The sequence below is a fragment of the Ovis canadensis genome, chromosome 7 (assembly GCF_042477335.2).
Source record: "Ovis canadensis isolate MfBH-ARS-UI-01 breed Bighorn chromosome 7, ARS-UI_OviCan_v2, whole genome shotgun sequence".
NCBI classification, from domain to species: Eukaryota; Metazoa; Chordata; class Mammalia; order Artiodactyla; family Bovidae; genus Ovis; species Ovis canadensis.
In genome coordinates, this window is record NC_091251.1 from 64083205 (window position 1) to 64100284 (window position 17080).

General features: G+C 35.0%; 1 protein-coding gene across 13 annotated transcripts in view; it reads left to right on the forward strand.

Moving 5' to 3' along the window:
* The window catches only part of ZNF280D (zinc finger protein 280D), a 127826-nt gene that overhangs the window by 59707 nt on the left and 51039 nt on the right, over positions 1-17080 (forward strand). For all 13 annotated transcript variants that reach the window (XM_069596422.1, XM_069596419.1, XM_069596430.1 and 10 more), the window contains 4 exons: positions 4444-4667; positions 7884-8041; positions 8895-8995; positions 10219-10365. In XM_069596422.1, coding sequence (XP_069452523.1) covers positions 4444-4667; positions 7884-8041; positions 8895-8995; positions 10219-10365 — 630 coding nt within the window. The remainder of the gene's footprint in view (positions 1-4443; positions 4668-7883; positions 8042-8894; positions 8996-10218; positions 10366-17080) is intronic.

A 17080-nucleotide genomic window follows, 5' to 3' on the forward strand; every position in this document is an offset into this window, starting at 1 on the left:
TCTTTGAGTTCTTTCATGTTCAAGACATTTGACTGTAGTCCTCTAAAACTTTAAATCTTAGCCTGGTTCTCATTTCTTAATTTTGCTCTCTTTGTCTTTTGTATATTTTCTTTACTTTGCTTTCCTCTCAGTTACTAAATCCCCCAACCTTCTTCAGCGCACCTTTTCCATTTTTGGTTGTCAGTGGTTTGTCATTCAGCTTTTTTTTTTATAGGGATATGAAACATTGTTTATGTTTATTTTAAAAATCTGGTCCTATCTTAGTTTTCTGTAGGAAAAAAAGAAAATGGAAGAACAGCAAGCAGTTGATCATCAATTATGCATTTATGAGTATTTAGGGTAATAAACTTTTATAGATGTACTAAATTAGACATTTCTGAAGAATATGAACCTTGCAGCATATTTTACCATAGATTACGTAGATTCTTTTGTCAATTTCAGAATAGCCTCAGTTCTCAAATATGACTCAGAATAACTCTTCAGTCTGAAAGCCAAAGTTTTGAGTATAAAGATTATCCACAATTGTAATTAGAGACACTATTCTTTTATGTAATTTTTTGCATTATAATTTTCCTGTTGATGTTTGAGATCCATCCCCGTAGTAAAACCACAGAGAAGCTAAGAAGTTTTGTCTATCAAAATGATGTTACAGATGCACATCATTTGTAGTAAGACACATATTTTAAATCATTTTTCTAATAGTGCTGGTGAGTTTACTCTGATTGGTCTTTTTCTCCATTTTTCCTTAAAGTCAAACCCAACATTTTTAGACAGAACTTAGCTTTCTAAAGTTCTTTTAACAGTCCAAGTTTCCTCAGTTTGAACTCTTAAATATTATGTGTGTCTTAAGAAGAATCTATAAATATAAGTAGCAAAACCTTTCTCATTTCCCTCTTTTTATTGTGGTTTCATTTCAACTGTGTCTTTCAGAGTATAGACCACAGAGGATCATATTGTATTAGAGAACTAATGTACTTATCCTAGTTTAGTTTATAGGTGCAACCTTAACTCCAGAAACACTTTTGGTCAGTTCATTTTATTTATTATTTTTTTCTTTCTTTTGGAGGATCTTTTAAAGATTTTTTTGGTGTGCTTTTTTTTTCCCCCTTTAAAGGTTTCAGAATTGACAAATGAGAAAAATAAGTTCAATCAAAGGAAATGTTATAGGTCTTTCATATTAAAAGCCCAGTTTCTCATGTGACATACGAAGTTTCACCAGTAATGAAGCATTTCAATATGGCAGGAGAGGAAGATGTTATTTTTATAAATGGAATAGAGTTGTGTTTAGATTGTCAAACTTTCTTATGATGTGACTAACTTACTAAATAACATGTTTAGGAAGAGTTTTAAGTCAATGGTTTAAATTGTAAAAGAATTACATAGTTGTTATTGTTCAGTCACCCAGTTGTGTCTGACACTCTGTGACACCATGGTTTGTAGCATGCCAGGCCTCTTTGTCCCTCACCATCTCTCAGAGTTTGCCCAGGTTTGTGTCCATTGCATCAGTGATGCTATCCAGCCATCTCATCCTCTGATTCCCATTTCTCCTTCTGCCCTCAATCTTTCCCAGCATCAGGGACTTTTCCTATGAGTCAGCTGTTCGTATCAGATGATCAAAATACTGGAGTTTCAACTTCAGCATCAGTTCTTGTAATGAGTTTTCAGGGTTGATTTCCCTTAAGATTGATTTGTTTGATCTCCCTGCTCTCCAAGGGACTCTCAAGAGTATTGTCCAGCACCACAGTTTGAAAGTATTAATTCATTGGCACTCTGCTTTTTTTATGATCCAGCTCTTAAAACTGTATGTGACTACTGGGAAGACCACAGCCTTGACTATACAGATATTTGTTAGCAGAGTAATGTCTCTGCTTTTCAACACACTGTCTAGGTTTGTCATAGCTTTCCTGCCAAGAAGCAGACGTCTTCTGATCTCATGGCTGCAGTTACCATCTGCAGTGATTTAGAGACCAAGAAGAAGAAATCTGTCACTACTTCCACCTTTTCCACCTCTATTTGCCATGAAGTAATGGGGCCGGATGTCATGATCTTTGTTTATTTAATATTTAGTTTTAAGCCGGCTCTCTCTCTCTTTACCCTCATCAAGAGGCTCTTTAGTTCCTCTTCACTTTCTGCCATTAAGTGGTATCATCCACATATCTGAGGTTGTTGATGTTTCTCCCACCCGTCTTGATTCCAGCTTGTAACTCATCCAGCCTGACATTTTTCATGATGTGCTCAGCATATAGATTAAACAAACAGGGTGACAGCAGACAGCCCTGTTGTACTCCTTTTTCAGTCATGAACCAATCATTTGTTTCATAGAGGGTTTAACTGTTGCTTCTTGACCTGCATACAGGTTTCTCAGGAGACAGGTAAGATGGTCTGGTATTCCCATTTCTCTTAAGAGCTTTCCATAGTTTGTTAATGATCCACACAGTCAAAGGCTTTGGCCTAGCCAATGAAACAGTAGATGTTTTTATGGAATTCCCTAGCTTTGTCTATGATCCAGCAAATATTGGCAATTTGATCTCTGGTTACTCTTTCTTTCCTGTTTGGCAATAAAAGGAGTTCATGATCTGAGCCACAGTCAGCTCCAGGTCTTATTTTTGCTGACTGTATACAGTTTCTCTACATTGGCTACAAAGAATGTAATAGATTGATTTCGGTATTGGCTATTTGCTGATGTCCATGTATAAAGTCATCTCTTGCCTTTGCCCTGCTTCATTTTGTTCTCCAAGGCTAAACTTGCCTGTTACACCAAGTATCTTGGACTTTCTACTTTTCCATTCCAGTCTGCAGTGATGAGTAAAACTTCTTTTTTTGGTATTAGTTCTAGGAGATCTTCTAGGTCTTCATAGAACTGATCAACTTTTTTGGCATTGGTGGTAGGAGCATAGACTTGGATTTCTGTGGTGTTGAATGATTTGCCTTGGAAATGAACTGAGATCATTCTGTCATTTTTGAGGTTGCACCCAAGTACTGCATTTCAGACACTGTAATTGACTATGAGGGCTACTTCATTTCTTCTAAGGGATTCTTGCCCACAGTAGTAGGTATAACAGTCATCTGAATTAAATTCGCCCATTCCCATCCATTTTGGTTCACTGATTCAAAAGATGTCAGTGTTTATTCTTACCATCTGCTGCTTGACCACGTTCAGTTTACCTTGATTCATGGAGCTAACATTCCAGGTTCCTATGTAATACTGTTCTTTGTAGTGTCAAATTTTACTTCAACCACCAGATATCCACAACTGAGCATCATTTCCACTTTGGCCCACTCACTTCATTCTCTCTAGAGCTATTAGTAGTTCTCCTCTGCTCTTCCCCAGTAGCATATGGGACACCTTCAGACCTGGGGGACTCATCTTTTGGTGTCATATCTTTTGTCCTTTCATACAGTTCATGAAATTCTCATGGCACATGTATTGGAGTGGATCCCTCTTCCAGTGGATCACGTTTTGTCAGAACTCTCCACTATGACCCGTCTGTCTTGGGTGGCTCTACATGTCATGGATGATAGCTTCATCAAGTTATGCAAGCCCATTTGCCATGACAAGGCAGTGATCCGTGAAGGGGGAATTACCCAGGTGGCCTGTTAAAGGATATAGATTTCTGGGCCCTACCTCTAGACATTGTGGTTTATTGGTCTGAATTGGACTCAGCATTTTGACAAACATTTCTGGTTTCTCTAATGCAAGTCTTCCCTGGATTGCCCTCTGTGTAAAACTGCCTTAGAGAAATTCTAAAACTGAAAATTTATAGAATAAATTATCTTGTTGAAAGAAAAAGGTTCATATGTGAAAGTATTCCACCTTAGAACTAGTTTATATGACACCTTGATTTTACTCACTAGAAACTAAAGGTTCCCTTCAAATATATGAGCATTCTAAATTTCAAGCTTTCAAGATGTAGCTGATGCTTCTTTATTTTGTCCTTACATATTTTCTAGCGTCTTGAGTCTTGGGAATGGCAGATTAACTGTACTCACTGTCCAGTTCCAACCAGATAGTACAAAATTTAGTATATCACTTGATAATTGAGCATATACATTGTGGCATGTAAAACTACATTTCTGTTCTATGCTTTTTATGATATGGATATGAATAATTGTTTATTTAATTTAAATATTATTAGATATTTACATATGAAAAGGTACATTATAAGGAAAAAACTATTAGATCAATATCTAAGTCCTGCTTTTAAGATTTTTCTTTTTTTTCTTTAAAAATTTTTTAAAATTTATTAAGATCATAGATATTTATTGTTTGAATTTTTTAGAGTATGTATATGCAGGGCAAGCTTTTGGCAAAAATTTTTCCAGATATATTACCAAGCACAGTTTTACATGATCTTACCTTAGTTGTAAATAAAGAACCATATTTTAGTTTCTAATTTCTTAAAGTGATAAATAAGGCTTCTGTTTTTTTTTTTTCTCTTGCAGTACTGTTGTCCAGATATGATAAATAACGTTTTGGGGCTGGCTAAAACAGAAATTTCAAGTACAGCAAATAAAAATAAAACTGTTGATTCAGAAAAAGGAAAACTGATTATGTTAGTTAATGACTTTTATTATGGGAAACATGAAGGAGATGTCCAGGAAGAACAGAAGACTTACACAACCTTTAAATGTTTCAGTTGCTTAAAAATTCTTAAAAATAATATTAGGTATGTATGCATTTATTTTTATTTCTGTTTGAAAATTGGAATGCTACAGGTTGTATCTTTATCTTGCATTTTTAATGTTATTCTAGATAAGTGATTTTAACACTTTGAGCTAAGCACAAAGGCAAATTATTTTGTTGAAAAGCTTTTGTTCTTTCTTAGATATTAGACTTGACTCTTAGATCCAGTTAATTGTGTTTCTTTAAAATAGCTTAAAAAGGACAAACGATATTTTTTAAAAAAAATTTATTTTCCCTGTATTGTCAGTGATGTAGAAATTTTCATGAGATAAGTTTCATAGTTAGCTGCCTTTGAATTTTACTTTTTTCATATCACAAGAACTACTTACTGATATTTTGTCCACTTTGACTTCTTAGATACTCATGCTCAAATCTTGCAATTTATAATTTTTGGAACATTTATCTTATAGTGATCTTCTTGGGAGAAGTACCAGTTCTAGGAAATATGGCTGTTTTGATTTTAAATTTAAGTCCTTTAAGAGATTTAATTTCAGTGGAATTTTGAAATTTGTACACATATATGCTTTACATTTTCAGAATTTATACTTTGTAATCTTTGAGTTACATGGCATATTAGTAACCGTCATCCCATAAATAAGTTAGTTACAAGATTTAAAAGACACATTGGTTGATATTTTCATTGGTTACACAGCTTGACATTTATATTTGGTAAGGTTTTTTAACATCATTTTATTATAAAAATTTTCAGCATTCAGCAAATTTAAAAATATTTTATAATAGATACAACTGTATACTTATCATCTTGATTCTACTGTTAACATTTAACTGTACTTGTTTTATTATGTATCTAGTCATCCTTTTCTTCAGACTATTTGGGTTTTTTTAATGCATTTCGAAGTAAGTTGCAGATGTCTATGTATTTCTTCAGGTGAGATGTGTGTGTACAAAGATATAAAGGCATGTTTTTTGTTTATCCCTCATGAGCATTATTATATAAGCATTCTTAGGCACCTATAGGTTACTTCTAGATCCAGCATTATTTTATTTTCCTGTGAGTTCTTAAGGTCTGAAAAGAAGCATATAGAAAAACCCTGAAATAAACTGTGATAAACTCCTGTAATAATAATTTTTTATGATAGTGCTTTATAGTTTTAGAAATTCTTTTACATATATTATTTTATATGAGTTGTCACATTTATCTCCTTTCATCAAATTTTAACAGCCATTAATAGCTAATGGTCCCAGTAAGTTTAACAGAATGAGCATTGTACTTTGTGATATAATACTGAAATAGTCCCGTGGAGCAGGAAATGGCAACCTGCTCCAGTATTCTTGCCTGGAAAATTGCACGGACAGAGGAGTCCAGTGGGCTATATATATAGTCCATGGGATTGCAAAGAGTCAGACACTGAGCATGCACACACTGAAACAATATTACAATAGAACCTGGTCTCCTACTTTTTATAATTTTACCACTTTAATAGTAAAACATACCAGAAGAATCGTGTTAATATAAAATGCATAGAAATATGGCTTCCTCCTTAGTTCTTTGTTATACTTAAATGTTATATATATGATATTAGAAATATATTTCAGTAGTTGTTTTTCGGGATTTTCCTTTGAGATTAACACACTAATAATAAACATGAAGGTGAATTTTCTTTTTTATTATTATTTTACAATACTAGTTACATATTTCTAAAGAGTCCTAATACTAGAAATTTTAAGCACAGAGCATCTGGGAATATCCTGGAATTGAGTGTTTTGAAATACTGATTGTTTAGTAAGCATAACCTTAATAGAAAACATTTTATGACCAAAGAAGTTATACATGTTAAGTAATATTTCACCTTGACAGTAGAAACTGGGAGGGTAAATTGATGTTTGTAGAGGAATGGTAGGAAACTGATAACTGTATATTTCTATTCTCTTCCCTGTCAGGGTATCGTGGTATGGTTTTTTCCTCCCCTACGTTGAGTGTCACACAAAACATGTTTATTTTATTTTGTAAATATATTTGCAAGATGTGTGTGTTTTTTGGTTCCCTTGTTTCCATTTGTTGGTTTAAGTAGTATGTTTAAGTAGTATGAGATCCTGACGGGGGCTCATGTTAGTTGAGAGAAAGCATGCTCATTAAGAGATTATTTTATATAGATACACTTTAATTTTGAAAATTGTAAGCTGAGAGGTTAATGGCTTATGACATTTTCTCTATATGTAAATATTTAGCCAAGACTAGGATTTACAATAGGTGTTTGTAGAGCTGGTGTTAAAACCAAAGGAATACTAAAAGATATTTCAAAATATACCATAACCTGTACTAAAGAGTAGTGTTATGTGAGATGTGAAAAAAAAATGCTGTAACATTTATGATGATTGCTATCCAGATGGATAATATTATCACTTAGTTTCAACGTTATTTCCTTTAGTGTCTCAAAGTGAGTAATAGTTAATAGTTGACCCAGTCTAAAAATTGTTATTTTGATTGAATAACTTTACTTTCAAATTCACCAGAAAGCTTCAGTAAGCTCTTTTAAATAGGTATTCCCATTTATATTGTACTCTCTGCTGTTGAAGGTCATAGTTCCTGCTCATAAGAAGCCTTTTAGGGAAGCTGAAATAGCAGAATGTAAAACTGAAAAATGGACTTTGCCTACAAAGGGCGCAGTCTGCAAGTTAAAGTGAAGTCTTCAGTAACAGGAAACCAGTATCATTAAATAAAACAAAAGGTTCTTGTAATTGTAGGCATTAAAATTGCTGTTACATGCATTTAAAAACCAAGACACAAGTAAAAATGCCAGTAATTTGTCTTTTAAGCAGCTGGAATCTATTGTATATTTTCAGAGCCTTAAAAGATTTCTCTCATGATTCTAGCTGATTTTAGTGGCAGAGTTTCCTTCCTTTCTGTATTTTATTTTAAAATGTAAGTAGTATTTCTTATATGGAGAAGAAATCTGCTGTTTTATATTTAAAAAATTTTAATAATCTGAAATGATTACAATAACAAATTTGTGATATTTCAAATTAATGCTAATAACTATTTTAAAACAAACATGAAAATGTGTTTACTTAGCTACTTAATGAAAGTGATTATTTAAAGTGCACACTCTTCTAGAGGACTTTAAGGCTTTTGAAATTTTATTTTCATTAATTTATAATTTTAAGATTTAGATTCAAGTACTTGTGAGATTTTTGTTCTTAAATCTGAATTTTTGCACCTGTTGACAATCATTGATAGGTTTATGAACCACATGAAACATCATTTGGAACTTGAGAAGCAGAGCAGTGAAAGCTGGGAAAACCACACCACCTGCCAGCACTGCTACCGTCAGTTTCCCACACCATTTCAGCTGCAGTGTCACATTGAAAGTACACACACACCCCATGAATTTTCTAGTAAGTTACAGTTTCATTTAAGTATTGCATATTTGTTGATTTTTAACAATATAAACTCTGAAAAAAGTTTGTTACTGAACTCTGAACAAGTGTGGTAGAAAAAGAAGAATGAAAAAACAACTTTGGGATTTGAGAGTAAAGTTGAAAAAGTTAATTTTTAACTTATACAGTCTTTTTAATAAAATTGGTTACTGAAATTCCATCTTAATAGTTCATTATGGTAAATAACTTGTGCATTACATGTGGAGGACTAAATTAGAAGGCTCAGATCATAGTTTTCAAAGTGAAATCAATGCCCTTCTTTTAAACCTGAGTAAGAAAAGTAAATACAGTGTTAGTTAAAATCAAATACTTTGGATCAAAACAGCTTGGGTTCAGATCCAAGCTCTGCCTTGTAATATGTGATCCTAATGTGATCTCTAGCAGGTCACTTAATATTTGAATAATGGGGATGATAGAAATATCTGCTTCATAATGTTTTGATGGGAATTGAGTGAGTTAGTCAAGTCCTTAGAACTGTGCTTGGCCACAGTAAACAACTATGGAACTGTACACCATCACCACCACTGCCAATATTACTACTACTACTATTATTATTAAACTGTTATACTATTTATACTATATTATACTATTATTATTATTGTTACTACTACTATTACTATTATTACAAAATGAATTGTAAATGTATATATCTGATTTTGTTTCTTTGCCTTGAGAGGATGTTTTTTAAAAACTAAAGTGTAATTGGCATTTAACATTGTATTAGTTTCAGGTGTACAATATAGATTGAATAGTTATGTGTATGTATATATATCTTAAAATGGTATAATGTCTTTTTTCCCCCCACTTTTAGCCATTTGCAAAATATGTGAATTGTCATTTGAAACAGAGCATATCCTTTTACAACATATGAAGGACAATCATAAACCTGGTGAAATGCCATATATTTGCCAGGTATATACATATTTTATTGTATATGTCGTGTTTGGTTGGTTTGTTATTTGTTTTGGTTACAAGATTTAAACCTATTAAGCCAGGCTTCTCTGATAGCTCAGATCATAAAGAATCTGCCTGTAATGCGAGAGACCTGGGTTTGATCCCTTGGTTGGGAAAATCCTCTGGAGAAGGGACTGGCTACCTACTCTAGTATTCTTGCCTGGAGAATTCCATGGACAGAGGAGCCTGGCGGGCTACAGCCCACGGGGTTGCAAAGAGTTGGACATGACTGACTTTTACTTTCAGGCCAGGCATCAGCAAATTTTTTGTATAAAGGGCAAGATAATAAATATTCAGGTTTTGATGATCATAGGTTTCTGTTGGAACAAATCAACTCTGCCATTGTAGCACAGAGGCAGTCATAGACAATAAATAAATGAATGGATGTGACTGTGTTTCAATAAAACTTTATTTATGGACACTGAAGTTTGAACTTTATATAATTTCCTTGTGTTATGATATATATCCTTTTATTTTTCTAACCATTTTGATAAAATTAGTTGCTAAATTAAAATCTATTTTATAAATAACTTATTGGTAGAAAGTCTGTTGGCATAACTCATATATTGTTGTGTGGGGTCAGCAGAGAGTTGGAATTGACCCATAGGCCATTGTTTGCACACTCCTGTATTAGACAAAGAAAAAGCCCTGTGGCGGAAAGACAAACATAGACTTATCTTAACCTACAGGGAAGAATATAGGCATACAAAGGGAAATATGAAATGCTTTTAATTCAGAGGACCATACCAAATGCTTTGGGACAAGTTCTTTTCCAGAATTTGGAGAAATGGGAAAGTAAGGTAAAAATAAACTGTCATTCCATAGCCTGGAGACCATTCATAATCTAAGGAAAGATGCTGTTTTATGTAGCAATGAGAAGGAACTTTATAGGACCAGAGGTGTCAGAGTTTGATAATTAAAGTCAAGACTGGGGGTGATAAAAAATCTGATAAAAAAGAGAATCTAGTTATATTTTGAGAAGTATCCTTAAGCTTTGAAAACTAACTCTTTTGTTTCAAAGATTATCTTTTGATGTTTTAATTAATAGGATTCTAGGTTATGTAGGCATTAGACTGAATTAATAGTACATAGTGTTCTTCTGAATAAGTGACTTATCACTGTTACATTGAAATTGGATATCATTATAAATTTTCAAACTAAACCAGATATTTTTTTTGTAGGTTTGCAATTATAGATCATCATCATTTTCTGATGTAGAAACTCATTTTAGAACATCTCATGAAAACACCAAGAACTTGCTATGTCCATTTTGTCTCAAAGTTATTAAAATTGCAACACCCTATATGCATCATTATATGAAGCATCAGGTGAGATCTGCCAGTTCTTATTCATATATGTTATTTTAGAGAAAAGATAGATTATGACTTAGAACATTGTTTAGATTTGTTCTGCAAGGGAAGCAGCATTGTTCTAAATGACATGATTAAGTTACAATTTATGCTAAGTTACTGGTGAAACTCCCACTTCTTTTCCTTGCTTCCTTTCTGGTGATACTATGGTTCATACATGATAATTCTAAAAGATAGTTAGGAATACTAGGAAATCTTGAATTGAAGGAAAAAAGAGAAGATGAGTGGAGGAATATCCAAAAGAATGGCTATTTCAGAGGCTAAGAGTAGGACTGGGGAAGGTAATTATCAGGAGCAGGGGAAAAGATGAGTTTGAACTGATAAAGAAAAGGTTGATGGCTCATAATCATGTTTTCTTCTTTCTCTTCAAACTGTATTTCCACTTTTAGCCCCCATATTATAAGAAGACATTTTGGCATCATTGACCAGGAATGGTCTTTTATAGCTGCCCAGAAAATAGTAGTGACACTTACTGCTGATATATGAACTCTGACAGAGAACTACATTTAGCTCTACTATGTAATTTTGGGGACCCAGTATTAGTGCTTATACCTGTGTCTTGAATTCTGATATTATGCTTTCTGGTTCTTTTCCTGAAGCAATTAAGTCATCTTTTGTTTGGGCTGAAAAGTTTAATGCAACACTGCACCTGTTCTTAAATACTTGAAAGAACACTAACAGTGCCTTTGCCAAAACCAGAAGTCAGTGGATTTATTGAATCTGATCATGTTACCAACTTTTGCCACCTCACTGATTAGCTCAATGCATTTTCTTGTTACTGATTAAACTGGCATGTCAATTTTTTCAGCATTGGTGGTCACCTTGCTTTCCATTCTAGTCATTAGATAATCATAAAATTGTCTTGTGGTTTTTCATTGGAAAAGATCATAAAAGTAGAATTTCCTAATAAATTTGGGATCACCTGTGCTGTGACTGACAAAATGTTATCATGTGTGTTCTGACAAAGTGTGGTCCACTGGAGAAGGGAATGGCAAACCACTTGCCACAAAGTATTCTTGCCTTTAGAACCCCATGAACAGTATGAAAAGTCAAAAAGATAGGACACTGAAAGATGAACTGCCTAATATGCTACTGGAGATCAGTGGAGAAATAACTCCAGAAAGAATGAAGAGACGGAGCCAGAGCAAAAACAGCACCCAGTTATGGATGACTGGTGATGGAAGCAAGGTCCAATGATGTAAAGAGCAATATTGCATAGAAACCTGGAATGTTAAGTCCATAAATCAAGGCAAATTGGAAGTGGTCAAACAGGAGGTGACAAGAGTGAACGTTGACATTTTAGGAATCAGAGAACTAAAATGGACTGGAATGGGTGAATTTAATTCAAATGACCATTATATCTACTACTGTGGGCAAGAATCCCTTAGAAGAAATGGAGTAGCCATCATAATCAACAAAAGAGTCCAAAATGCAGTACTTGGATGCAATCTCAAAAACGACAAAATGATCTCTGTTTGTTTCCAAGGCAAACCATTCAATATCAAGGTAATCCAAGTCTATGCCCCAACCAGTAATGCTAAAGAAGCTGAAGTTGAACAGTTCTACGAAGACCTACAAGACCTTCTAGAACTAACACCCCAAAAAGATGTCCTTTTCATTATAGGGGACTGGAATGCAAAAGTAGGAAGTCAAGAAACACCTAGAGTAACAGAAAAATTTGGCCTTGGAGAACAGAATGAAGCAGGGCTAAAGCTAATACAGTTTTGCCAAGAGAACGCACTGATCATTGCAAACACCCTCTTCCAACAACACAAGAGAAGACTCTACACATGGACATCACCAAATGGCCAACACTGAGATCAGACTGATTATATTCTTTGCAGCCAGAGGTGGAGAAGCTCTGTACAGTCAGCAAAAACAAGACCGAGAGCTGACTATGGCTAAGATCATGAACTCCTTTCATTGCCAAATTCAGACTTAAATTGAAAATACAGAAAACCACTGGACCATTCAGATATGACCTAAATCAAATCCCTTCCGACTATACAGTGGAAGTAAGAAATAGATTTAAGGGACTAGATATGATAGAGTGCCTGATGAACTATGGATGGAGGTTCATGACATTGTACAGGAGACAGGAATCAAGACCATTCCCAAGAAAAAGAAATGTCTGTCTGAGGAGGCCTTACAAATAGCTGTGTAAAGAAGAGAAGTGAAAAGCAAAGGAGAAAAGGAAAGATACACCCTTTTGCATGTAGAGTTCCAAAGAATAGCAAGGAGAGATAAGAAAGCCTTCATCAGTGATCAGTGCAAAGAAATAGAGGAAAAGAACAGAATGGGAAAGACTAGAGATCCCTTCAAGAAAATTAGAGATACCAAGGAGACATTTCATGCAATGATGGGCTAACTAAAGGACAGAAATGGTATGGACTTAACAGAAGCAGAAGATATTAAGAAGAGGTGGCAAGAACACACAGAAGAACTGTACAAAAAAGATCTTAACAACCCAGATAATCACGATGGTGTGATCACTCACCTAGAACTAGACATCCTGGAATGTGAAGTCAGGTGGGCCTTATCACTATAAACAAAGCTAGTTAGAGGTGATGGAGTTCCAGTTGAGCTATTTCAAATCCTAAAAGATGATGCTGTGAAAGTGCTGCACTCAGTATGCCAGCAAATTTGAAAAAGGCAGCAGTGGCTACAGGACTGGAAAAGGTCAGTTTTCATTCCAATCCCAAAGAAGGCAATGCCAGAGAATGCTCAAACTGCCACACAATTGTACTCCTCTCACACACTAGTAAAGTAATGCACAAAATTCTCCAATTAAAATAAATTTATATAAAGAAAATTCTCCAAACCAGGCTTCAGCAATACATGAACCATGAACTTCCAGATGTTCAAGCTGGTTTTTGAAAAGGTAGAAGAACCAGAGATCAAATTGCCAACATCTGTTGGATCATCGAAAAGGCAAGAGAGTTCCAGAAAAACATCTGTTTTTGCTTTATTGACTATGACAAAGCCTTTGACTTGTGTGGATCACCACAAACTGGGGAAAATTCTGAAAGAGATGGGACTACCAGACCACCTAGATGGGACTACCAGACCACCTGACCTGTCTCTTGAGAAATCTGTATGCAGGTCAGGAAGCAACAGTGAGAATTGGACATGGAACAACAGACTGGTTCCAAATAAGAAAAGGAGTACGTCAAGGTATATATTGTCACCCTGCTTATTTAACTTCTATGCAGAGTACATCATGAGAAATGCTGGGCTGAATGAAACACAAGCTGGAATCAAGATTGCCAGGAAAAATTATCAGTAACCTCAGATATGCAGATGACACCATCCTTATGGCAGAAAGCAAAGAAGAACTAAAGAGCCTCTTGATGAAAGTGAAAGAGGAGAGTGTAAAAGTTGGCTTAAAGCTCAACATTTAGAAAAGGAAGATCCTGGCATCTGTTCCCATCACTTCATGGCAAACGGATGGGGAAACAGTGGAAATAGTGGCAGACTTTATTTTTGGGGGGCTCCAAAATCACTGCAGATGGTGACTGCAGCCATGAAATTAAAGAACGCTCCTTGGAAGAAAAGTTATGACCAAACTAGACAGCATGTTTAAAAGCAGAAATGTTACTTTGCCAATAAAGGTCCATCTGCTGCTGCTGCTGCTGCTAAGTCGTCCATCTAGTCAAGGCTATTGTTTTTCCAATAGTCATGTATGGATATGAGAGTTGGACTATGAAGAGAGCTGAGCACCAAAGAATTGATGCTTTTGAACTGTGGTGTTGGAGAAGACCCGAGAGTCCCTTGGACTGCAAGGAGATCCAACCAGTCCATCCTAAAGGAAATCAGTCCCGAATATTCATTGGAAGGACTGATGTTGAAGCTGAAACTCCCAATACTTTGGCCACCAGATGTGAAGAGCTAACCCATTTGAAAAGAGCTTGATTCTGGGAAGGATTGAAGGCAGAAGGAGAAGGGGACAACAGAGGATGAGATGGTTGGATGGCATCACTGACTCAGTGGACATGAGTTTGAGTATGCTCCTGGAGTTGGTGATGGACAGGTAGGTCTGGCATGCTGTAGTCCATGGAGTCTCAAAGAGTTGGACACGACTGAGTGACTGAACTGAACTGAACTTTGCTGTGACTGGGATGCTACCTATCTTTGAGAAGTTCTGGCAAGATCTCTCTATTTTGTGTTTCCCCAGCAGTGTTCCATCAGACGTTCATAGATGTCCCCATCCAATTGCTACTGGTAAATAAATTTGATGAAGCACAGATTTACAAAATTAAATCGTTATTTTTTAAAATAGGACTCCTCAGAAATTTTAATATGCTAATGGACATTGTATATCTCTAAACAAGGATATAGTTTGTATTCCCCAGACTTATTTGGCCATTGAACCCTTTATTTGCACAGTATTTATTAACATTTTTTGAAGAACAGAATTTGAGAAATGCTATTGTTGGCACACTATATTTCATCTTTGGCCTTTAATTTTGAAAGGGAGAATGAAATATAAAACAGTTTTATTTCATTATGGGGCTTTTAATATCATTTTCCTTTATGTTTTATTAAGCTCCAGAGTGAGATTAATATTAAGGATAGGGAAGAAGAGTAATTATGAAAGAGGTATGTGGGCTGACCATGTGAACTATGTGATTTGTAATCAGTTTTTCTACCCTACGTTTTATGTCATCACTTGCCATGAGTGTACAGTTCTCCTTTTTTGTTTATTTTGAGAGCCTTGGAATTAGACAGCCAGAAGTTAGGAGGGTGAAAATCTATTAATAAGAAGGATCATCAGGCATCCTTCAAGATATTTATAATTTGTGTGATTATTTACAAAAGATTGGGAAATTATAGCTGAGCAATTAGTCCAATATGAAATAATGAGAATTGTTGACTCTGTGGCTAATTTTATTGTTTTAGATGACTTTGGTTGTAACTTCTGTTTAAGACAAAGTATTATTATGTCTTGGGTGATTTTAGAGCTAACAGTCCAGTTTTTATGACTTCTAAGAAATAATGAAAGTGATTTTGTATGTGTTAATATGTTCATTAGATCTTTAATAAAAACAGTTAAAGTATTCAGTTAACATGTATAATACTTTACATGTATTATCTTATTGAGTTCTCACCCTCAGTTGTGGCTAGAGCAGAGTAGTAAAGTAATAAGAGGGAAAGTAGTAGGAAATAAGGTTGTAGCAATAGAATGCAGGCCAATTCATTATAGAACCTTATAAATCAGAATCAGGACTTTGGAAAACTGTCAGCATTTTAAGCAGGTGAACGATCTGCCATGTTTTAAGATCATTGACTGCTGGGAGGAGAAGAGACCGTAGGGAAGAAAGAACATGAAAGGGAGAACAAAGGAGGTTATTATTAGTCAAGATGGGTGTTTTGGATAAGTATGGTAGTGGTGGTTGGAGGTAATAAGTGGAAATACTATGACAGTTTTTGAAGGTAGAGCTGACAGGTTTTACTAATGGGTTGGATATGAGGTGTGAGAGAGAGTGACCAAGTTTTTTGTCCTAAGCAGCTGCAAGAATGAAATTTTCATCTATTGTCATATGATGAAGATTGAGGAGTATAGATGTATTTTGGGGGGCAGGAAGGGAGTGAAGAAATCTGGAATTCTGTTTTGTGCATGTTGGTTTAAAATGCATACAAGTAGTGATGTCAGGTGGACTTTCCATGTGCCACTAGTGGTAAAGAACCTGGCTGCCAGTGCAGGAGAGATGTGAGACCTGGGTTCGATCGCTTTGTTGAGATCCTCTCTACATGACATGGCAACCCACTCCAGTATTCTTGCCTGGAGAATCCCCATGGACAAAGAAGCCTACAGTCCATGGGGTCACAAAGAGTCGGACGTAACTGAAGCAACTTAGCACATACCCACACACAGTGATGTCGAGTAGGCAGTTGGATACAAGATATTTAAAGCCATGAAATGAAGAGATAACCTAAGGAGTGATTATAGATAGAGAAAAGATTTCTGAGTACTGAATTCTGGAGAACTTTTTTCTGTCATTGTAACTTGGTATCTGTTTCTTGCCCAAGTTTTCTCTTTCTCTTCCTCCTCTTTCAGTGTATATGAGTGAATTAAAATTGCCCGTATCTCCAATATAATCTAATGTATCACATTTCTAAAATAGTCTTAATTTGTACCTAAAATAGTAATGGAAACACATTTATATATTGCTTTGAACTTTGTAAAGAATTTTATGAAATATCTGATGTGTGCCAGTACTGTGCTAGGTCTTCTCAATGTATTATCTGTTTGAATTTTGTAGATGATTGATTGTGTAAATGGAAGTAGTGATGTATGTGGCAGATCATAACTTCAGAGAAACCATTCTTCTGAGTTTATATGTTGCTTCAGTTTATATGTATATACACACATATATATACTTTTTAAATTAATGAGAGCATAAAGGTAAAGATTGTAATTGATATTGTGTAGTAGAAAGAACATTGGATCAGGTGTCCAGCCTTGTCACTGAATAGCTATGGGGAAGGGATTTAGATTTTTCTTGGGTCCTGTTTCCTATCTGTGGAAAAATAATAAGATTAAGTTTGAGGAGGTATTCAGTCAAGGGGTCTCAACCAGTAAGTAGATTGGGAATAGTTGTTTTGATTTATGCCTCTATATCCACACTATTCAGTGCTGTAGCCTCTAGCCATATGTAGCTATTTAAACTTA